The 23382-nt window shown below is 47.3% G+C and overlaps 1 protein-coding gene across 8 annotated transcripts in view; it reads right to left on the bottom strand.

Moving 5' to 3' along the window:
- IRAG1 (inositol 1,4,5-triphosphate receptor associated 1) overlaps nucleotides 1-23382 on the bottom strand; it is a 124642-nt gene that overhangs the window by 41203 nt on the left and 60057 nt on the right. For 2 of the 8 annotated variants that reach the window (XM_025266641.3, XM_025266645.3), the window contains exons 3-11: nucleotides 20259-20359; nucleotides 19083-19153; nucleotides 16605-16778; nucleotides 15467-15544; nucleotides 14724-14776; nucleotides 14474-14521; nucleotides 12448-13065; nucleotides 10514-10592; nucleotides 1780-1903 (exon numbers count right to left, since the gene is read on the bottom strand). In XM_025266641.3, coding sequence (XP_025122426.2) covers nucleotides 1780-1903; nucleotides 10514-10592; nucleotides 12448-13065; nucleotides 14474-14521; nucleotides 14724-14776; nucleotides 15467-15544; nucleotides 16605-16778; nucleotides 19083-19153; nucleotides 20259-20359 — 1346 coding nt within the window. Of the gene's footprint in view, nucleotides 1-1779; nucleotides 1904-10513; nucleotides 10593-12447; nucleotides 13066-14473; nucleotides 14522-14723; nucleotides 14777-15466; nucleotides 15545-16604; nucleotides 16779-17146; nucleotides 17273-17690; nucleotides 18703-19082; nucleotides 19154-20258; nucleotides 20360-21666; nucleotides 21686-23382 lie in introns of those variants that run through there. The other 6 variants (XM_025266646.3, XM_006045982.4, XM_025266642.3 and 3 more) reach the window with 6 other exon arrangements.

Genomic DNA, 23382 nt, shown 5'->3' on the forward strand with positions numbered 1-23382 from the left:
GCAGAGTAAATCATGTGAAATGCCAGACTGGATAAAGCACAAGCTGAACTCAAGACTGCTGGGAGAGATAGCAACAACCTCAGATAATGCAGATAATACCACCCTTATGGCAGAAAGCGAAGAGGAACTAAAAAGGCTCTTGATGAAAGTGAAAGAGGAGAGTGAAAAAGCTGGCTTAAAACTCAACATTCAGAAAACTAAGATCATGGCGTCTGGTCCCATCACTTCATGGCAAATAGATGGGGAAACAATGGAAAGAGTGACAGACTATTTTCTTGGTCTCCAAAATCGTTGCAGATGGTAACTGCAGCCATGAAATTAAAAGATGCTTGCTCCCTGGAAGAAAAACTATGACAAACCTAGACAGCATATTAAAAAGCAGAGACATTACTTTACCAACAAAGGTCCATCTAGTCAAAGCTATATTTTTTCCAGTAGTCATGTATGGATGTGAGAGTTGGACCATAAAGAAATGTGAGCATCAAAGAATTGATGCTTTTGAACTGTGGTGTTGGAGAAGACTCTTGAGAGTCCCTTAGACTGCAAGGAAATCCAACCAGTCCATCCTAAAGGAAATCAGTCCTGAATATTCATTGGAAGGACTGATGCTAAAGCTCCAATATTTTGGTCACTTGATGCGAAGAGCTGATTCATTTGAAAAGACCCTGAAGCTGGGAAAGATTGAAGGCAGGATGAGGAGGGGACGACAGAGGATGCGATGGTTGGATGGCATCGTTGACTTGATGGACATGAGTTTGGGCAAGCTCCGGGAGTTGGTGATGGACAGGGAAGCCTGCTGTGCTGCAGTCCATGAGACCACAAAGAGTCAGATATGCTAAGCAACTGAACTGAAGGACTAATGATGCTGAGCATACTTTCATGTGTTCATTGATCCCTCATACACATTCTCTGAAGAAATGTCTATTTAAATCTTTTGTCCACTTAAAGATATTAGTTGTCAATACTACTCAGCCATAAAAAACGAAATTGAAATTTTGCCATTTGCAGCAATATGGATGGACTTGGAGGGCATTATGCTAGGTAAAATAAGTCAGAGAAAGACAAATATTTTATGATCTCACTTTTGTGGAGATCATAAAATGTGGAAAAAGTGGAAAAAGTACATCAAGCTAGTAAATATAACAAAAAAGAAACAGACTTACAGATATAGGTTACCAGTAGGGGAGAGGGAAAGAGGAAGGAAGAAAGGCAATATAGGAATATGGGATTAAGAGGTACAAACTATAGTAAAAAAAAAAAAAAAAAAAAAAGACTGTAAAGATATATTTACAGAAACAGGGAACATAGTATTTTATGATGACTATAAATGAAGTACAACCTTTTTAAATTGTGAGTCATTATATTGTATATATGTAACTTATATAATATTGTACTATATTTCAATAAAAAATTTTAAATTATTTTTAAAATTTAACAAATGTTGTGTTATTATATTATAAGTTCTTTATATATTATAGAAAGAAACCCCTTATCATATACATGCTTTGCAAATATTTCCTCCTGTTCTGTGGGTTGTCTCTTCACTTTCTCGATGGTATTGTTTGCATCACTTATGAACCTTACCTGCTCTCTGAGTTGGAACCACCTCACGTGGCCCTTTATTATTCTCTTTGTTTTGGTGCATTAGCCCTGCCTGGACTATTGGACTTTGACCTTTCTGGGGTCAAAACTCAAGTCTGGTGCTCTTGTGTTCCATCCAGAATCAAACACAGGGGCCACCCGTTGTGGGCTCTTGTGCAGCCCATGCCCCTATTTTACCTTCCAGGGAGTGACTTGTGGACCCGCAGTTTGCGAAGCAGCACATCAGAAATATTGGGCATGACATCTAGCCCTCCCTTTGACTCTTCTTCCTCAATAGCTGAGGAGAGTTCAGAAGGGTGTCCTGGAAAAACAGAAAAAAGTATTTAACTTATAAAATGTCTGTTTGGAATCACAGTAATATTCTTGGCAATTTGCTTCAGGGGGTAAGGAAGAACTTTAACATTTATTAGAACCTGGTTATATGCCAGGGGCTTCATGATTGTTATTTTATCCTCGCAATAATCCAATGAGCTAGACTTTAATCATCCCATTTTACATGAGGGTGAACCAAGACTCAGCAAGATTAATATTGTGTTGGCCAAAAAGTTCATTTGGGTATATCCAAACAAACCCTTTGACCAACCCAGTAACTTGCTTACAGTCACAGAACTGGTAAATGGCATGGCCTACAAACAGTTCTATCTGCTCCAAGTTCTCTGTTCTTCCCACCACTCCCCACAGTACCAAGCAGTCTTTGTCTGGGGTCTGAGATTGGTTTTTGGCAATTGGAAGCTGGTTGGCTCATTGGCTATAATGTTTAGAAAAGTCCCCTCTCTTTGGCAGACTTCTCAGGAGGCTGGCTGCCCAACTAATATTCCTTAAGTGAATTCTATCATCTGTGTCCCACTTAGAAATAAGAATTTGCTTCCATATTCCCACAGATAGGAGTAGAAACAGGGTTTTTCCAGAGTAAAGCTAAGGTCATTAAATCTTTGATCTTTTGTGGACCTCTGAAATAGTTGCCTCTGAGTTAGCTGTCCTGATTTGCCTCAGGACCAATAAAAAGCTTCCCCCCCACCCGCCCCCCCAAATATCTCCTAACCTTCCTTGGTCTGTGCTCTGAAGGCAGAAATAACAAGCCAAGTGTTCTCTTTGCCACAAATTTTTCTCATGTTCACAGACAGCTCCAAAGTTTCCTTTCTCCATTTTCCCAACTGTTCAGCGTTGCCTCTAGATACATCCCATGCCCCTACATTCTGGCTGTTGCTACCCCAGAGGCTCCAATGTCCTCCATCAAACTCTTATCTCTGGAGCATGTTGGCAATGTCCTTTGCATTGACCTCAGTTATTCATTTGGCATAGACTTGCTGTGCCCTATGGGCTCATAGCACACTTCAAATTAGAAGTCTCAAATCTCTTTTACTTGAGCTAAATCAAATATCTCTGTCTCATACAATGCTTACTTTCCATTGCAGGACTTGATAGTTATCCATCTCTTACCATCTTTCATGGATTTGGGCCAAGCAGATTTCCAGAACTATAGTCAAGGCCTGCGATCAGGACTATGGGCAAGGTTGTGGTAGCCAGCTAAATGGAGCTAAGATTGGGAGTCATAAATTAGAAGCCTCCTCAAGTGAGATCACGTGGTGAGATGATTAGGTATACTTTGGCTCTAGGTGAAGAATGTTTACATACTTAGATCCTTCCAACAACTGAACAGTGTTGATGATGTTCCTGGCCCTCAAGGCATCCAACAAAGTCTGGAGAACCATCTATCAGAGCCACGGCAGCCAGCAATCCTTCTTGGGATCTGAGAGTCTACTCATATCAGGTAGCTACTTCTCTTAGCTACCTGTCACCTCTTGAGTTCTGCCCTGGCACTGCTCTCTGACATTTCCATGTGACAGAGGGCAAACCTTGTGGTGCCTTTGGCCTCACTCTGCCTTTATGTATCCCCACTGCACCCCCAGAGAGATAATGAAGAACTGGGCTCCTGAGGAATCTGTAGGAGTGATAGAATTATACAAGATCTAATCATCATAGTGAAGTCATATGAGGGGGTTTTTTGCCTGGAAAAGTCCCCTGGGTAGAACCCCACCCATTAAAATAGCTGTCTTAAGAGTGATCCCATGGGATTTCCCTGGTGGTCCAGTGGCTAAGACTCTGGGTTTCCAATGCAGGGGTCCCAGGTTCTATCCCTGGTCAGAGAAAGAGACCCCACACGCGTCAACTAAAGATCTCACATGCCACAGTGAAGATCAAAGATCCTGCATGCTGCAACTAAGAACTGACACAGCCAAATAAATAAGTAAATATTATTTTTTAAAATGGTGTCCCTAGAACTAGTGGCTCGCAGAACCAGCCACCCTCCTGATTGCAACCAAATTGACAGCAATGCCAACAAAAAATTTTAAAGTCAACTAAAAATATATCACAACTCTCAAATACAGGAAACGATAATAATCTTTAAAAATAGTGGTCAGAGAAAAAATTTCCTAGAAATAAATGTAGAGCTCCCAACTTTGTTAACCCTTTCTTCCTCCCTCAAAGAATCAGTCCTGAGAGGAAGATATCAGAGGTAATGGTAAGGTTGTGATAAACTTTCGTAGTCACTTTTGTGACTACAGAGCCAGAAGAGAACAGGACCAAGGGGTGAGTGGGCAGATGAAGAGGTGTTCAGAAAGTTTCTCTGGAGTAGAAAGATCTCCACCCCACCAAACAACACTCCAACAAGATGAAAAATTGCCTGTGAGGCTGTTTGTTTTTCTACTGAGGAGGAGAGGAAAAGAAAGGAAAAATAGAATGACAGCATGGTATTCTACCAGCTGATAATCTCAAACAATATAAAGGGATTTACCAGAAAGGAAGATACATGAGAAAATAAATCAAACAAGTCCCTCTGATGGAGTGAGTGGCAGAAGACACATGGAAAACCCCAGCTGAAAATCGACCCACCCAGCCTGCACTTCTGAGAAATAGCAGAGTGGTCAAACTCTTTGAATTTTGCCTGTCTTTTCCCTCCTTTCTCTGGCAGAAGAGTGAGAGTGGCTGCTGGCAATGGATGGGTCAAGTGTGGAAAAGAAACATCTGGGCAGATTGTCCCTATAATTCTACCCTGAATTGGTGAAATAATCCATGCCTTACTACTGGCCACCCAAGGGAATAAGGTATACCCCAACTTCGGTGTCATAAATTCAAGTGCTACGGTACAAACAAAATTATAGAAAAAGAGCAGAAACCAACCCGCAACCACCACTACCCACAGCTCCATCTGAACTTCCTCTTTTCCCCATTCTCCAGGCAGTGACCAAGCAGACACAAAACACCCAGTTCTCAACTCAGCGCTGCCAGGAGGACCGAGATCTCAGAAAAGGTAGGAAGAAGTCAATGAAAATTGATCTACACAATATATCTAGGTCAAGAGAAACTTCAAGTAGAAATGTTCTTATCAAAAATAAATTAAATGAAAACAAATGTCATGGCAACTACACAAAAATAGTGAAAAGAGGAAGGAAAGCAGGGAGGAAGGTGTAAAGGAAAGAAGAAAGGAAACACACAGGCCACAGATGTCAGGATGGAAACAGAGATGCAAGAACATGTCAAAAATGCATTTTTGTGTAAAGGGTATGGCACAAGTGCTTTGACTCAAGAAGAAATTAGAACACCCCCCTCAAAACGAAAAAAAGAATCAGAGGTGAAATTAGAGGACGGCATAAAAGGGAAGAAGATTACAATCTAAGAAAATAAACTGAAGACCAAAAATAATAAAGCAAAAAATTTTAAAAACATAGATCTAACCAATATGTTGGAAATATGAAGAAATAAAAACAAAGCCTCAAGTTGAGTTAGTGGAGGAAACTGAGATGAGCATAAGGAATAAAAAAGGAAAGAAAGATTAAAGTATTGAGAGGCAGAATAACGGACCTCCAGTGGAGACACTGATGAGAAATTTCCAGATAACGGTGGCTCTGAAGAAGGGGAAAAACAAAAGGAACAAAGAACAGGGTCAAAGACACCAGAGAAGAAAAAATTTCCTCCATGGAGAGAAAAGCCACATTTGCAGACTGAAAAAGCATACCACTACAGAAAAAAACACATGTATATATAATCTTATTCTTTCTATGTATGTAGATATATCTTATATAGATCTGTATCTATGTATCTTGTCCAACTACCCTCATAGAAAGAGTAAGCCACCTACAGGGAAAGGTGAGGATTGAGAGGTGCTGTAAATAAGCTGGTCTTAAGACTTCTTGGCAAGACTGAATACAATGGAGCATTTATAAAGATCTGGGGAAGAGAGAGATCCAGAATGTATAACCATTCAAGCTCTCTTTCAAGGGATTTTCTTCCCTGGTGGCTCAGTGGTAAAGAATCCACCTGCCAATGCAGGAAGGCATGTTCAATCTCTGGGTCGGGAAGATCCCCTGGAGAAGGGAATGACAGCCCACATCCAGTATTCTTGCCTGGGAAATTTCATGGACAGAGGAGCCTGGGGGGCTACAGTCCATGGGGCCACAAAGAGTTGGACATGAGTTAGTGGCTAAACAGACAACAGCAACAGTACCTCAATGATATTTTAAAAGTGTTCATATTTCTTGTTACTTTGTGGCTTAGCTAATCATACACTGCATCCTTTTTAAATGTGTATCAAAGACTGGTTCTGGGCCCTTGATTCTGTTTTATTCTGATAAGTACTGTACCACTTTAATTACTACTGTCTTATAATATATTCTAAGTATACAGTCAGTTACTTCTCCCCTCTCACTTTTTTTTTTTTTGAAGAGTATTCATTATATTTTAGATATAAAGATTCAGTGAGAATTAATAGAAAGAGCAACTAGACAAGAATTCAGGAGACTGGACTTCATGGCCAAATACCACTTAACAGTGTCTGGTGTCTTTCAATGTGTCTGGTGTCTTTGTGACCCTACAGACTGTAGTATGCCAGGCTTCTCTGTCCATAGGATTCTCCAGGCAAGAATACTGGAGTAGGTTGCCATGCCCTCCTCCAGGGGATCTTCCCGACCCAGGCATCGAATTTGCATCCCCTCCTGGGCAGGGAGTTTCTTTACCACTGAGTCACCTGGGAAGCCCAATCTTTGAGGTAACAGAATCTTAAATCTTCAGATACATATATCTTATTAAATAAAACAAAATTCAGAAGTATTAGTAAGATAAATACAAATATAACTATATATAAACTGCTGGAAAACAGATTTGCTACCCCAATTAAGGAGAAATAATTGGGCTTCCCTGGTGGCTCAGATGGTAAAGAATCCACCTGCAATGTGGGAGACCTGAGTTTGATCCCTGGGTCAGGAAGATCCCCTGGAGGAGGGAATGGCTACCCACTCCAGTATTCTTGCCTGGAGAATCCCACGGATAGAGTAGTCTGGTGGGCTATAGTCCATGGAGTCGCAAAGAATTGGACGTGACTGAATGACTAACACATATACACTGGAGAGAATAAAAAGTTGTTGCTTTTTAAGAATTTATGGGGTTGTGGGTAAAATTTCAAGATAAATCTTTTCCTAGGGTTTTAGACCTGCTTTAATAAAGACATTAGAAATTAAAAGTAGAGATTATATCATATGTTTTCCAAAGATCTCATATAAAGATGATTAATTTTTAAAAAATTACTGGGTATTTTACTTCTGTGAATCTTCTTGTCAATGCTGAATCAGATCAGATCAGATCAGTCTCTCAGTCGTGTCCGACTCTTTGCAACCCCATGAATCGCAGCACGCCAGGCCTCCCTGTCCATCACCAACTCCCGGAGTTCACTCAGACTCACGTCCATCAAGTCAGTGATGCCATCCAGCCATCTCATCCTCTGTCGTACCCTTCTCCTCTTGCCCCCAATCCCTCCCAGCATCAGAGTCTTTTCCAAGAGTCAACTCTTCGCATGAGGTGGCCAAAGTAGTGGAGTTTCAGCTTTAGCATCATTCCTTCCAAAGAAATCCCAGGGCTGATCTCCTTCAGAATGGACTGCTTGGATCTCCATGTAGTCCAAGGGACTCTCAAGAGTCTTCTGCAACACCACAGTTCAAAGCATCAATTCTTCGGTGCTCAGCCTTCTTCACAGTCCAACTCTCACATCCATACATGACCACAGGAAAAACCATAGCCTTGACTAGACGGACCTTTGTTGGCAAAGTAATGTCTCTGCTTTTGAATATGCTATCTAGGATGGTCATAACTTTCCTTCCAAGGAGTAAGCGTCTTTAATTTCATGGCTGCAGTCACCATCTGCAGTGATTTTGGAGTCCAGAAAAATAAAGTCTGACACTGTTTCCCCATCTATTTCCCATGAAGTGGTGGGACCAGATGCCATGATCTTCGTTTTCTGAATGTTGAGCTTTAAGCCAACTTTTTCACTCTCCACTTTCACTTTCATCAAGAGGCTTTTGAGTTCCTCTTCACTTGCTGCCACAAGGGTGGTATCATCTGCATATCTGAGGTTATTGATATTTCTCCCGACAATCTTGATTCCAGCTTGTGTTTCTTCCAGTCCAGCGTTTCTCATGATGTACTCTGCATATAAGTTAAATAAACAGGGTGACAATATACAGCCTTGACGAACTCCTTTTCCTATTTGGAACCAGTCTGTTGTTCCCTGTCCAGTTCTAACTGTTGCTTCCTGACCTGCATACAAATTTCTCAAGAGGCAGATCAGGTGGTCTGGTATTCCCATCTCTTTCAGAATTTTCCACAGTTTATTGTGATCCACACAGTCAAAGGCTTTGGCATAGTCAAGAAAGCAGAAATAGATGTTTTTCTGGAACTCTCTTGCTTTTTCATGATCCAGTGGATGTTGGCAATTTGCTCTCTGGTTCCTCTACCTTTTTTAAAACCAGCTTGAACATCAGGAAGTTCACGGTTCACATATTGCTGAAGCCTGGCTTGGAGAATTTTGTCTCTTGAGACTCTTAAGACTAATAGAGTTTTGCCAAGAAAATGCACTGGTCATAACAAACACCCTCTTCCAACAACACAAGAGAAGACTCTATACATGGACATCACCAGATGGTCAACACCGAAATCAGATTGATTATATTCTTTGCACCCAACCATGGAGAAGCTCTATACAGTCAACCAAAACAAGACCAGGAGCTGACTGTGGCTCAGACCATGAACTCCTTATTGCCAAATTCAGACTTAAATTGAAGAACGTAGGGAAAACCACTAGACCATTCAGGTATGACCTAAATCAAATCCCTTATGATTATACAATGGAAGTGAGAAATAGATTTAAGGGCCTAGATCTGATAGCTAGAGTACCTGATGAACAATGGACGGAGGTTTGTGACATTGTACAGGAGACAGGGATCAAGACCATCCCCATGGAAAAGAAATGCAAAAAAGCAAAATGGCTGTCTGGGGAGGCCTTACAAATAGCTGTGAAAAGAAAAGAAGTGAAAAGTAAAGGAGAAAAGGAAAGATATAAACATCTGAATGCAGAGTTCCAAAGAATAGCAAGAAGAGATAAGAAAGCCCTCTTCAGCGATCAGTGCAAAGAAATAGAGGAAAACAACAGAATGGGAAAGACTAGAGATCTCTTCAAGAAAATTAGAGATCCCAAGGGAACATTTCATGCAAAGATGGGCTCGATAAAGGACAGAAATGGTATGGACCTAACAGAAGCAGACGATATTAAGAAGAGATGGCAAGAATACACAGAAGAACTGTAGAAAAAAGATCTTCATGACCCAGATAATCACGATGGTGTGATCACTGACCTAGAGCCAGACATCCTGGAATGTGAAGTCAAGTGGGCCTTGGAAAGCATCACTACGAACAAAGCTAGTGGAGGTGATGGAATTCCAGTTGAGCTATTCCAAATCCTGAAAGATGATGCTGTGAAAGTGCTGCACTCAATATGCCAGCAAATCTGGAAAACTCAGCAGTGGCCACAGGACTGGAAAAGGTCAGTTTTCATTCCAATCCCAAAGAGAGGCAATGCCAAAGAATGCTCAAACTACCGCACAATTGCACTCATCTCACATGCTAGTAAAGTAATGCTCAAAAATGCTGAATGGGTAGGTGTTAGTTATTATACGACCGACTGTGTGCTAAGTAGCTTCAGTCGTGTCTGACTCTTTGCAACCCTGTGGACTGTAGCCTGCCAGGCTCCTTTGTCCAAGAGATTTCCCAGACAAGGATACTGGAGTGCGTTGCCATGCCCTTCCCCAGGGGTCTTCCTGACCCAGGGATTGAATCCATGTCTCTTAAGTCTCCTGTACTGGCAGGCAGGTTCTTTACCATTAGCGCCACCTGGGAAACCCCTATGTCAGACTGGGGGCTTCCAACACAGTTGGTGGCACCATGGACGTGAACACACAACAATCCTTAAGCAGAGGGCTTCTGTGCTGAGAATGACTGAATGAGCATCAGCATCCGGACAGTAAGTCAGGAGAGGGAGCTTGGATTGGAGGGGAGGCAAGACCTCCCCCCAAGTCTTCCTTTCTGAAGATAAGTCTGGCAAGAGGGTGGGTGGGGCCTTGCAGTCCCCAGGAAGGAGGGGCTGGGGTCTGGACTCTGGTGACTGCAGATTAGAAAGCAAGTGATGACTCTAATGTCTCAAAGAGAGGAACTGCTCTAGTTGGTGACATCCTGGGTGTGAGAGGAAAAGGAAAAGGAAGCATCCAAAGTTCAGGCCTGGGTCACCCTTCCAACCCACTAGGTGCTAATGAGACTCAGGGAGGACTGGCAGGATCTGGAACAGGGGCTGGTTGGAAGGAGGCAAGTTTAGAGGTTCTCTGAGTGAGCAGGAAAACACCATCTGATTCATTCATTCATCTATCTGCAAATATTTAGCAAGGGCCTGCTCTGCGTCCGGCCCACACTCGCCACCGGGACAGACAAAGGCCCTGACAGGAAGTGCAGTGTTTACACGTTCAGCTTCTTTGATCTGGAGAAAATGAATCCAGCCCTAGCCTGAAGAGAGAGTCTCTTCAATCCCACCTACCTTTTTCCTGCTCAGCCGCTTCACTAAGTTCTGGAAGCTTGAGCCCCACTAAGTTCTGATTTCTCAGCAGGATGTGCTCCTTTTTAGGGAAAGAAAGACAACATTTCAGATGGTGACCTCAGGCTGGACTCCTCCCTTGGTTGTATGGCTTTGTGACTGCTCAGTCTCACGGAGCAGACCCTAGGAACATGGATAGTCACGACACATGAGGGGCAGTAGGGAGAATACTTCTCTCCCGGCCCGTAAATGTGCTAGAAACCCCAGCTTCAGCACCCCATTCCCTGAGTCAGGAATTGTCCTTGGTGTGGCTGCCTTTTAAAATCGGCCTGTGAGCCTCAGGGCGAGAGAGAGCTGCCAGCCACTCGGTGGCTGAAGGCTGGAGGACAAACAGAAGCAGGCCCGGGGCTCTGGGGAAAGGAAGGTCCCCTGGGTGTATACGGAGCTGCCAAAGATGGAAACAATCTCTGTGATCTCACGGCTGTGCTCTGAGCTGGCTGGAGCCTCCTGCCTTGTTGTTCTTGGGCAGTGAGTGCCCACTTCTGGGACTTGTGGCCTCTCCTGCCCCCAGCTCCTCAGTGGCCTGTGATGGCACCTCTTGAGATGTTTAACTCTCCAGACCAGTGAGGACTGCAGACTGCCGCCCCGAGGCAGCAAGCCAGCAGCCCCTGCTGCTGGGGGCCTTACCAGGGGAGCTGGGAAGAGATGGGGCTGCTGATTCCAGGTATGTGGCCCAGGAAGCCTCACACTTGTACCAAGTTCAAGACCAGTGGCCCCAAGAGGAATTGCCGGGCAGGGCTCCTTGGCCCTGGGACTTGTGCTTTCTAAGAGGGTTTTCAGTGTCCCTGTAGCAGAGGCCACTTGGGCAGTTTGCCTCCTGGATGAAGGAGAGGAAGAGGCCAGCAGAGGGAGCTCTGGCCCAAATGGAAGCCACAGGCCAGGGCCCTTTACCTGTTTCTTTAGCCAGCCGCCCACAACCGAGCAGCTCTCAGGACCCTGGCTTGGGGTAGCGGTGGGGGCTGGGGATGAGGTCAGAGGCAGGGCAGTGGTTAGTGAAATGGGGCTTCCAGATTCTTTCTACTTTGCTGCAGAGAGAAACATGCAGGGGTCTGGGGGTGGCCTGTTTCCTGGGCCTGGCCTCTGACGCCCAGAAGCCCAAGAAGGCAAATGCCTGACTGTTTGGCTTCCTTGGTGTCACTCCACGCTGTGGAGTCATGGCTGCCTTGGCCTATGGTCTGGATTGGCCCTCTGGGGAAGGAGGGCTCAGGTAAGGATTTCTTTTAGTAACCTCTTTTCTTCCTCACATCCAGGGCTCTCTCCCCCCATCTCTGGATGCACCCCCCCTCCCCCAGTCATTCCCTGCTTAGGGTGGCAGCCTCATGACAGACAGTTGTGTCTGGTTTGATGGCCAGTGAAAGCTGGGGACATCACAGATATTGGAAGAAATTCACCAAGAGGGAGTAGCCCTTCCTGGCTGGGAATGATGGATCTGAGGCCCTTTGTTAACAAGCAACAGGGAGGAAAGCTTGGGGGCATGACAGAAAGAAAAGCCATCCCATCCTTGTCTGTCCAAGGTGACAGGGCGCTCCATCAAAGGCTTCTCGCTCATAAGGCATCGGCTCTGGCTGGAACGGGGAAACACAGCCCAGCACTGAGGGCCCATGTACCCCTCCCTACACCCACTTTCCCCTCAAAATGTGGCTTTGTGTGGCAGCTACTTCCCAACTGACCTTGCCCGAGTGAGCGGGCAAAAGCCCTCAAAGATGATATTTATGCAGAGTGCACAGCCCAGCAGGCCTGGCTTATCAGGGTGGGGACATTTAGGGCTCTACAAGGCCCACATCTGGGCCAGAGCCACCCCAGCTCAGCTCAGCGGTCCTCAGCCCAGGGTGGGGACCTGCACGCACAGCCCACCCCAGGAGGCCCCAGAAACCCACCTCACGAAGCTTGGTCAGTTTCTGCATCCGCACAGGCTGCACTTGTATCTGAAAGTCTTTGAGTCCGGGCGCCTTGGCCAGCTTGCTGCCAGCTTTGCCTGTAAAACGCTTCTCTTCCTCAGCCAGCGGCAGCTTGGCAAGCACTTTCTGCAGCCGGGGGCCGGGTTCTTCAGGGCCGCTGTCCCAGGACACTCCCCGCAGCAGGGGCGGCCGGGACGTCGGGGGCCACAGCTCAGCTTTGGAGCCAACCTTGGACCCTGTGGGCTCTCCAACTGTACTCTTCCCCTGGGAGGCCTGGGGAGCCACCCCCCCAGAGCCCTGGGTTGGACCTCTGGGCAGAGGGTTGCCCTCCTTGGCTGTCTTTGCCAGCGGCTTTCCCAGCTCGCTCTCCACGGGGCCAGGCTGGGGGCTGTTAAGGGCCATCTTCCCACCACTGCCTGGGCCAGAAGCTGGGCCCTTGGGTATGGCCTCCGGGCGCTGGAGGGGATCGAAGTTTTCCTTTTGTTCTATTGTAATTTCTTTGGACTTCTCAACTGTGGGAGAGCGGGGAGTCAGCCTGCCTTGAGACAGTTTTCTCTGGTCATTCTGCTTCCGGTCAGCTAGCCCTTTGAGGACGTTCTGAAAGAGACAAGGTAAATTTGGGACCCAGGAGGCAGGTTGGAGAGAAGAAGGGTGAGTTCACTTCTGCTGTGGGGTCTGTACCCCACAGACTCTGCTAAGGGGACTACACGAAGCGGGTGGGCTAGGTAGAAAGGGAGGACTGCAAAGTCACATCTGAGCCAGTAAAGGGAACCTACAAACAAGCCGGAGGTTTGTAAAACAGACAGGACAAGGGGACCTGCCATTCAAAACCTGCCAAGAACTTCCCGAGGGTTAGGAGCTGCAGAGGACAGTGGAACGGAGGGCAGCATGGGGGCAGTCACAAGTTCTGGCTTTGACTCAACTGCCCCAGATTCTAGCCCTGACTGCCTGGCAAGGCCCTTAACTCTTAGGCCCTTGGATTTCCCATCAGTTTTGTAAAGAAAGAAAGAAAGTGGAGTCGCTCAGCCGTGTCCGACTCTTTGCGACCCCATGGACCGTAGCCTATCAGGCTTCTCCGTCCATGGGATTTTCCAGGCAATAGTACTGGAGTGGGGTGCCATTTCCTTCTCTAGGGGATCTTCCCGGCCCAGGGATGGAACCCAGGTCTCCCGCATTGTAGACAGACTCTTTACCATCTGAGCCACCAGAGAAGTCCTAAACTCCCTGAAATTATATGCAAATGTATATGTGGGGTTCATGGGCTGTATGTATTTTTCTGGGAAGAGAATCCACAGCTTTCAACAATTTCTCAGAGTTCTATGATCCAAAAGAGGCTACAGATCACTGAATGAGGTGATTCTTGCAAAGCTGATATTTTACTGTTCAGAAGTTCTAAGATTCTACATTCTTTCATTTCCCAGGGAAAGCTGCTTTGTGAGGCGCATGTGGGTCTGTGTGGGTATTTGTGTGGCTGTCCTGTGTGTGTGCTGACACTCTAATAGAAGACTCTGTCCCAGACCCAGTTCTATTAATAGATGAGATTATATTCTATGCTGCCCTTGACACCACCTTGAGCAGTTGACTCTGAGCAGATGTGGGACTCTTCTTTTGCTCATCAGCCAAGATAAAGTTTTCCAGGTGACCCCCAAGAAGAGCCTCAACTAGGGGCTGGAGCTTCCCTGCAATTTTCATGCAAGCTGACTGGAACAGTAGACTTGCCCGGCTTTTGCTGGGTCCAGAGGTCCTCCAGGTCTCTGGCAGCAGCCTGACTGGGGGTCTAGGGCTATGAGCAGGACCACCATGGAGGTCATTCCCACTAAATGCCACCTCCCCACCCCCTCCTCCTCAGAATTCTAGTCAACTCAGGGCAGAGGAAACTTCTAGCCTCCTCAGCCTAGACCTTCCACTCACGCACACCCACTGGCAGGCTGCCCAGGGCCTAGCCTTCTGGGACACCGTGTCTCCCACACTCAAATCATCCCAGTTGGGCAGAGCTCAAACTCACAGACTCGCCAAGGTGAGGTGAAGGGACTTCGGCCTCATCCCCCTTCTGCTGGAGAAAGTAAACACGAGTCAGCCAGCCACGTGAAGAGACCCTATCTCCTCTTGAAACACCCTCAAGGAGACCCTACAGTGGTGCCAATGCCTCCCCTACCCAGCAGCCCCACCTCCAGGGGGTCACGGGGTGCCTCTCAGGAGTTAAGGGGTAAGAGAAGAGACTAGCTGGCATAGAAACCCCACAGCAGCCCCATTACCTGTGGCGGTGCTCCGGGCAGAGGGGACGGTGGGCCACTGCACACATCCAAACCTAAAATAGTCCAGATGCTGGTGAGTGACCCCCAGCTGTCCTCCCCAGAAGGTCCTCCCTTAGGTCCCTCAGGCCTGGAGCCAGTGTGTGTTGAATACCGCTCACAGTGCTGCTCTACAGGGAGCCCTCATCTAATCATCACAGAAACCGCATAAGCAGGCTGGGGCAGAGGGAGAGCAAGGCCACACAGCCGAGAGAGTCAGCACTGGGCTCTGAACCTGGGTTGCCTGGCCTGAGCCTGAGCTTGCCCTGCAGCTCTGACCAGGGCAAGCTGCTCTCCTGGGCACCTCACTCCTTCCCTGGCTGAGCTGCCGTTATGGCTCTGAACACAGCCTCGTGAAGGGAAGCAGTCAAAATACAAATTGCAGCCCAAGTAGAGGCCTTTGCAGTAAGCTCTGAGGTCACCTCTCTCCAAGGCCTCTCTGGACAAGGGGCCCCAGTCACAGCTTGCTCCCACCACCTTGCACGCATCCTCACCCTGGGCCAGGCCCACTTCCACATGCTCAAAGCCCTGAAAGCAAGCATATCCTCCTCCTCTGAGGCCTCCCAGCCAGGCCCCGGGGGAAGGGGCCAAGAGGGGGTCCCGACTGGGAAGCCCGCAGGATGGGCGCCCTGGGGCCCAGGGGAGGGACTGAGCTGCCACCCAGCGGGAGGAGCCAGGGCAGGCGACGTCGGGGGACTGGACCTCACCGGGCGGCGTGGGGACGGTGAGGGAGTTGCTCTGAGAGGACGCAGGAGAAGCTCCGGGGCTGAGGTTTGGGGAAACAGCTGTGGAGACACACAGATTGGCCAGCATTAGTGAAGGCTCAGGACTTCAGTCTGACAAAGACATCCTTTCAGATCGTCTCACCCTTGGGGACCGGGTCTGCCTCGTCAGGTTCACAGGCTGATTCTCAACTCTATACAAGGCCCCTGCCATAGCCTAACCCCTCCCTCCCCAACAGAGGGGGCACTGAGGTCACTTAGGGGTGACAGACGGCAATTTGGATCTTACTCCTTGGTCTGCCTGGCCTCAACCCAAAGTACCTTCTAGAAACACAGGGCCTGGCATCGCTTGGCAGGTATAGCTCCAAAGGCTGTACCTCTTAGGCTTGTCAGGATGCCCCTGATTTTAATTGCACCGCTTGTCTCCTAAGTACATTCAGACTTGTCTAACTGCCCCAAATTCTTGCTCAAGAAAAAAGAGTGACTTTAGCCAAAGGGTTAACAGGAGGATTTCAGGGTCCAGGAAAACCTTCTAATCCAGAAATTTCATAAAAACACCAAAGACCACCTTCCCTTCCCCTTAGTAGCTAGGATCCTTCCCAGGGTCTCCAGCTGGAGGTCAAGGAGAGGGAGCCCAGTGCCGGCCTCTCCTGACCTTCACAGAGGAGGTGCCCATAGAGCAGGCCTCCTGGGGATGGTGAGATGCCACACAGACCTGACTTGCGGGGTGGCCAAGGGGTCTGTGCACACTGGCATCACAAAAGGGTTTCTCTTCTTTCAGGGTTCAGGGACTGGGGAGCCCAGGTCAAGTTCACCAGTATCATATGGGCTAGTATTTCTTGGCAAAGCAGGAGGACACAATGGTAACATATAGTCCCCCAAAACTGAAAGGTAAAAGAGTTTTCTGGGCTAGAGTTGGGTATTTCAGAGCTTTTGATATGGGGCAAGATGCCCTCCCCTCACAGGATCCTCTTCATGAAGCTCAGTCCTCCTGGGGCTTAGAGGCCTGGTGGCAAGTGCTTTGAGGGCACCGCTCAGAACCAGGGCTCCTGCTACAACTGATGCCCAGCCCTCCCCACCCCCAACCCTCAGAGGGGCTCAGAGCAGCCACCTGGCCTCCTACCTGGTGAGGACTCTCCGGGACTGCTCCTGGACTTCCTTCCACGGCGGGTCAGGAACCGCTCACTCACTGACTTGGCTTCCTCCAGTAGCGCCAGGTTTTTCTTCTTGTCCTCCTCTGAGATGCTGATGTCTGGCAGCTGGTCATTGACCAGGTCAATGACGTGCCCTGCAGGGTCTGCAGAGGCAAGTGAGCTCCAGGTGAGACCCATGGAATCCTTGGTCCCTCAGGGCCTCAGCCCTGCCCCCAACCCCAAGCCCCCAGCCCACAGATGCTGCCCAGAGTGGACTCGGCCAGCCAAACCTTGGCCCAATTCCAGGCCCTGGAGAGGGCTGTGAGGGGACAGACAGGCTCCTTCAGCAGGCCTAGCCCCGCCAGCCCATGGTGTGGCATGCCTTCTGTCACAAATGGTCATGAAATCCCCCATGAAATTCCCTGTCCTAACTTCTACCATCAGGAGCCCCACCCATGCTATCTGCTCCCCTAGTGTTCTTCCTTTGGGTCTCTGTTCCTGTAATGAGCCAAGGACACAATTCCATGGCTACCTTCCATCGTTTTCCCCTCTATTCACACTGTTCAGCCCTGTGCTGTGCTAAGTCGCTTCAGTCATGTCTGACTCTGTGTGACTCGACGGACTGTAGCCCACCAGGCTTCTCTGTCCATGGGATTCTCCAGGCAAGAATGCTGGAGTGGGTTCCCTTGCCCTCCTCCAGGGGATCTTCCAGACCCAGGATTGAGCCCGTGTCTCATGTCTCCTGCATTGGCAGGCGGGTTCTTTACCACTAGCGCCACCTGGGGAGCCCCTCTATCCTTATTCTATCCTTCTCCAAAACTTACCCCTATTCTTCTCCAAAGCTGCCCCTTCTCCAGGAGACTTTCCCTGGGTGAGTGGTACCACCTCTCATCCAGCTGCTCAGAAACATGGGAGACACTCCACACTCTTCTTTCTCAGTCCATCCAGGTCCCGCCAACTCATCATCAAGTAAATATCCCTGGAACCTGTGCTTCATCTCCATTTTTGCTCATCAGCTGTAACTTATTTGCTCAATTACATCAGCACCTCCCAGGTCCTTTCCACCTCCAAGTTACCTGCACCATCCCATCCTCTGCTGCCTCTCAGAGTGACCATCCCGAGAGCCTCCTCTGACCATGCAGTTCTCCCGCCTCAGCTCAGCAGGATTCCTTATGGTCTCCAGGGTAACATCAGATGCCCAGCTGGGCCCAGCCGCTCTTCCTGATCCCACATACTCCTCTCCTCTAGCCCCTCTGTGGTGAACGGCTCCCGCTGTGCCTCTCCAGCCTCCTTTCCTCCTTCTTCCGGTCAGAGCTCCCCAGTCTCTACTGGGTGAAGCTCACTGGAGTCTCAGTCATGTTGGGAAATTAGGAAGGAGCTAAACCCTGTTGCCCACCTCGTCTCATGTACCAGTAATGGAACTGTGTATCATCCTCAGCCAGCCAACAAGCTCAGTCCCCCTGGGTGGCTGGCTCAGGGATGGCCAGGTGAGGCAGTGAGAGGCAATTCTGAGAAAGGTGTTGGGTATACGGGAAAGAGGAACTCTCTTTTTCACTGAAGGGGTATAAGTTGCTCGTAGACATTTTCCCAGAAGAAAACCAACACACAAGAGAGGAGACTTGGGAGAGGAGATGAGATGATTGCTCATGACCCAGCGTGAGCACCCGGGGTTAGCACACCCCGAAAACACAGGCCCTGGCTTTTATTTTTATTTTTTGCCATGAAGTAGTATAAGCTGAGTTTCTATGATGTGAGAGTCCTGACTAATACACACAGCAAAGCATTCAGTTGCTCTGTCAAGGTTCCTGTTCCCCAACAATGTTGCTTCTTCCATCCAGATGACCTTTCCTCTTGCCCACCTCTCTAAGGCACAACTCAGATACTCTTCCGTCTGGAATACCTATCCAGCCTTCCCCGTTTCTAGCCAGAACTGGTCCCCTTCTTGACTCAGTTTCCCTAACACTTCTGTGAAGGACCTTGCCACACAGTGTCTTGATTCTATCTGTTCACTTGTCAGTCTCCTCACCGACAGTGAGTGACATGCAAGCAGAGACCACACCTGTATTTGTGATGGTCCAGAGCAGGCTCTGAGATACACTGTGGAAGGAGAAGGTGGTTGGGGCAGCCAGCCTTGCAGCTAAGCACACACCTACCTGGATGTGGGCCTTTCTAGCTGGGGGCGGAGGGCCTCACCCAGCCCGTCTGTCTCCCTTTGCCTCATCTTCCTCTGTATGCCCAGGACTTGTCTTTTTACCAAAACAAACTAAAATCAGATATAATACTTCTGGGCTCAGACACAGAGGGCTCATCGATTTTGCCCTGTTGGGCTTCTAGGGACGGACTTATCTGAGAAACAGGAGTGGGGAAGCTGGCCAAGCTGCCAGACCTCAGCCTTCCTACTCAAACAGACCTTCAGCTGGACCTCTACCTCTGGTTGCAGAAATAAGAGAAATCAGCCTAGCCCTTACCCACAGAAGTCAGCGAAGCGGTGGAAACCTTCAAGTGTCGGTGAGAAAGCCTCCTGTGGGGACTGTGGGCTCTGAAAGACAGGACAGAATCACCTTGTTAAGAAAATTGGTCCACAGAGCATGTAAATAGGGTCTAGATGCTTGCCTATGCTTTCTAAGTCATCCTAGATCATGGCTTTCAATCTCATCTAAGCTTGGGATTTGGTAGAAACACACATTCTCAGGCCCCACCCACCAACAGGATCAGAAACTCTGGGGATGGGGTCCAACACCGTGTGATTGATTGAACAAGTCCCACCCTCCACCACCAAGTGCTTCTGATGCTCGCTAAACCACTTCCCTGAGGAGATGTAACTTTGTTTATCAGGGCTCAGACTCTGAGCATCTAACTTGCAGAAAACTCATAAAATGTGAATAATTGCCTGGTAGAGATGCAGATGATTTCTGTTGGAGAAAAAAGATTAAAAAAGTAAGGTTTCATTGTTCCGTGAAACATTAACCTATTTCATATCTAACTTAAGCAATCTTATTCCAGCTTTCTTGTCCTCCTCACTGATTATATTAAGTATGTCCATTTCTTGTATCCTCTTTTGAACCAGCTTTGTATTCCTGTTGGTCCCCCCACCCCATTAATGAGTTAAATAAATCTTTGACACATATATCTTTGACACATGCTCATTACATATCTGTATTAGGGTTATCTTCATAACTTTTTGGAAATTATACTTAGGCCATCTCATTCTAGGTAGACAAATGCATGAGGTTGTGCTGTGTAAGACTGAGGCAGTGACATCTCTGTGCCTGTGAGCCAGTATTCCTCCCACGAGGTCATCTGCCACACAGGCAGAATACTAGTCAAGAATCCATATCTTTCAGGTCTGTTTGCAAATATATGGACAGATATTATAGGAAACTCCCCTGCTATGACTTGTGCTTTTCTTAAAGGTTAGCCAAGTGCAAAGATCTGAATCCAGGAGAGAAAATAATATGGGGGAAAGGGAGATAATGGAAAAATGCCATGCTCTCTCTCTCATTTTGAAAAACCGTTTGGTTTTATTTCATCAATAAAATCATCAAGAAAGAAGAAAAGATTTATTAAAAAAAAATAGAGTTGTCTAATCCCACATGCTAGGAAGTAGTACCCTTTATTGCATAGATTAGGCACAGAGGATGTACCTGTTGACCGGGTTTTTGTCAGTTTCTCCTTCTGGTGAACTGGCATCCCCAGTCAGGATGATGGTGGGTGGACTGCAAGATAATCCTGTGGTGGCAGGGTCCTGGTGATTTAGAACAAGAACACAGATGGAGTTAAGCTTCCAGGAGCTGGAACCTTTATTCCACCGTCATGATACCAGAGCCTTCTTGAAATGGGCCAAAGGAAGTTTATTTGGATTATCCAGAAAAAAGAAAGAGAAAAAAAGTTTCTCCATCATTCACCTAGCTTAACTTAGTCTATCTTTTATGCACTAAGATTAGGAAGCCACAAAGCAATCCCTGGTTATTTCTCACTGCTGCTGCTGCTGCTGCTAAGGCGCTTCAGTCGTGTCTGACTCTGTGCGACCCCATAGATGGCAGCCCACCAGGCTCCTCCATCCATGGGACTTTCCAGGCAAGAGTACTGGAGTGGGGTGCAATTGCCTTCTCCATATTTCTCACTAACAATGTATTAATAGAAAAAGAACAGTGGAGTCCTCAGGCTGTAAGCAGCCTGCTTGGGGAAGGATGCAGGCCAGCAGAAAAGGTGGAGACACACGTGTTGCTGACACCCAGTGACAGTCCTTCATGTGGCTGATGGAGATATTTCAATAAAGTGATTTGTTCCATGGGTAATGGAACATGGTGTTTAACTTTTATCTTTGTGAAAATGTTTATCTAAATAAACAAACATTTCTGAAATAATAACAAAAGTTACAGGCCAATCCTTAAATTTTTGAGATAGTTTGCAACTACTAAGCAAAATAGAACAAAACTTCTCACCATCAAAATGAAAGTTATTGCACTGTAGATTGGAGCAGCTGTAGTGAAAATGGTATTGTTATGCTGCTAATGGCTGTGTGAGTGGTAAAACCCTACGTATACAAATGTAACATACAAATGTGTATGTTCCAAATATGTATAATAAGTATTTGTTGAGTGAGTAAATGAATGAATGAAATAAAAGCATGCTGTATAGGATACACAACAAAATTCATAAAGATGCACGTCAACCTGTGGATCTGGAGATAGAAATAGGACCAATGAACAGGAACAATAGTGTCTTTGATTTCTCTGCCACCTGCTGTCCCAGTGTACCCACCTCAGAATTGTTCCCAGTTATATCTGGGAAACTCTCTGGGGGTCCCCTTTATGACCCTTCATCATTTTCCTTCTCCTTGCCCTGCTCTCCCACACTGGTGTGTGCTGTTCCAGCCCTCTGCAAATGCCCTACTCCCCCTACCAAAGGCCTGTCTCCCCATGCTCCTGAGCATGTCACACCACCTACAATATCAGTGCAGCTTCCTGGAGCTTCAGAGAAGTGGGTCCCCACAGCCACTTTCTGTGGAGGTCATGTCCTTCTAGAGCCCCTGGAGATTAGTGCTCTTACCTCTACTGGCCTCGATGAAGCCATGGCCTGGGGGCTGCCCTCACAGAGCCAGGCTGAGCTGTGTTCTTAAGTCCTTGGTATGCAGGAGTTGGCTTTTAGCAAGGTGGGGAGGAGGCCCTCTCTCCTTTTCACATTATTCTTTCTTGTCAAGTGGGTACTATACAGAGTCATCTGGACTTCTTGATTCTCACAACTTTTAGTGAAACCAGCTCTTCCATTTTCATCTGCGTCTATTCCCTCCCTTGGCCTCAAACATGAGGCCAGGTGAGCTGGGGAAGAGTCTCTGAGTCCAGCCAGGGAATGCCAGATCCCTGTGTTCCACGATCTTTCAGCAGGAGGGAGCTGTAGTGATGAGACAGGGGGAAGCCCTCAGAATCCCTGAGCACATGGAAGGAAACTTCAGACAAGGACTCTGGCTGGGTAGGAGTAGGAAGCAGCATTGCCTTTTTCCTTTTCCTTTGGAAGACTCACACCCTCAAATTTCTGCTCATCATTCACTAGCTGTGTGTCCTCGGGCAAGCTACTTAACCTCTCTATGCCCCATGATAACTCATAAGGCTGATGTGAGGATTAAAAATACTGTTGTGAAAGTACCTTAGCACAAGACTGATATATCAATAAACAGTCATGCTGCTGCTGCTGCTGCTGCTAAGTCGCTTCAGTAGTGTCCAACTCTGTGTGACCCCATAGATGGCAGCCCACCAGGCTCCGCCGTCCCTGGGATTCTCCAGGCAAGAACACTGGAGCTGGTTGTCATTCCTTCTCCAATGCATGAAAGTGAAAAGTGAAAGTGAAGTTGCTCAGTCATGTCCGACTCTTCGCGACCCCATGGACTGCAGCCTACCAGGGTCCTCCATCAATGGGATTTTCCAGGCAAGAGTACTGGAGTGGGGTGCCATTGCCTTCTCTGAATAAACAGTCATACCACTGTCAAATCACTTTTCTCTCTCACTCAACAAACACATTTTAGTTATGCATCATGTGCCAGAAGCAGTTTGAGATACAAAGACGCTCATGAGCTCACAGACAAGCAAGGGATACAGAGAAGTAATTCATACTGATAATACATACAAGGTGATAAGGGATGAACCACATTCTTTGAAAGCTCAACGGAAAGCAAAGCAAACTCTCTTATGAGGGGAGCTGGAGAAGACTCTCCAGAGGAAGGGACATTTAAGCTAGCTCTTGAGGGATGAATGTGAGTTTGCAATACAAAGATATTAGAGGAGGGACCTCCCTGGTGGTCCAGTGGTTAAGAATCCGCCTTGTAATGCAAGGGATAGGGGTTTGATCCTTGATCAGGGAACATAAGATCCTACATGCCACGGAGCAACTAAGCCCACAAGCCACAATTAGAGAGTCTGTGTGCCACAAGGAAAGATACCACGTGACTCAGTGAAGATCCTGTGCTGCAACTAAGACCCGACCCAGCCAAATTTAATTAATTAAAAGTAAGATATTAGGGGAGAGGTTTGGGGCAAAGGAAACAGCATTAGTAAAAGGCATAACAGCACTAAGGATTCATGAGTGTAGCTGGAGTATAGACTATGGAGTAGGTGAAATAACTTGCTTACTCTTCCCCCACCCCTTTCCCTCTCTCCCTCTCTCTGTTCCTCCCCCCAACCCAGCTTAGTCTTCCAGCTCTATTCATGGTGTAGATTGTATTACCCCTCTGTTTTTTAATGAATGACACAAAAGTTTTCAAAAGTCTTCGAG

The sequence above is a fragment of the Bubalus bubalis genome, chromosome 16 (assembly GCF_019923935.1).
Source record: "Bubalus bubalis isolate 160015118507 breed Murrah chromosome 16, NDDB_SH_1, whole genome shotgun sequence".
Classification (NCBI taxonomy): Eukaryota; Metazoa; Chordata; class Mammalia; order Artiodactyla; family Bovidae; genus Bubalus; species Bubalus bubalis.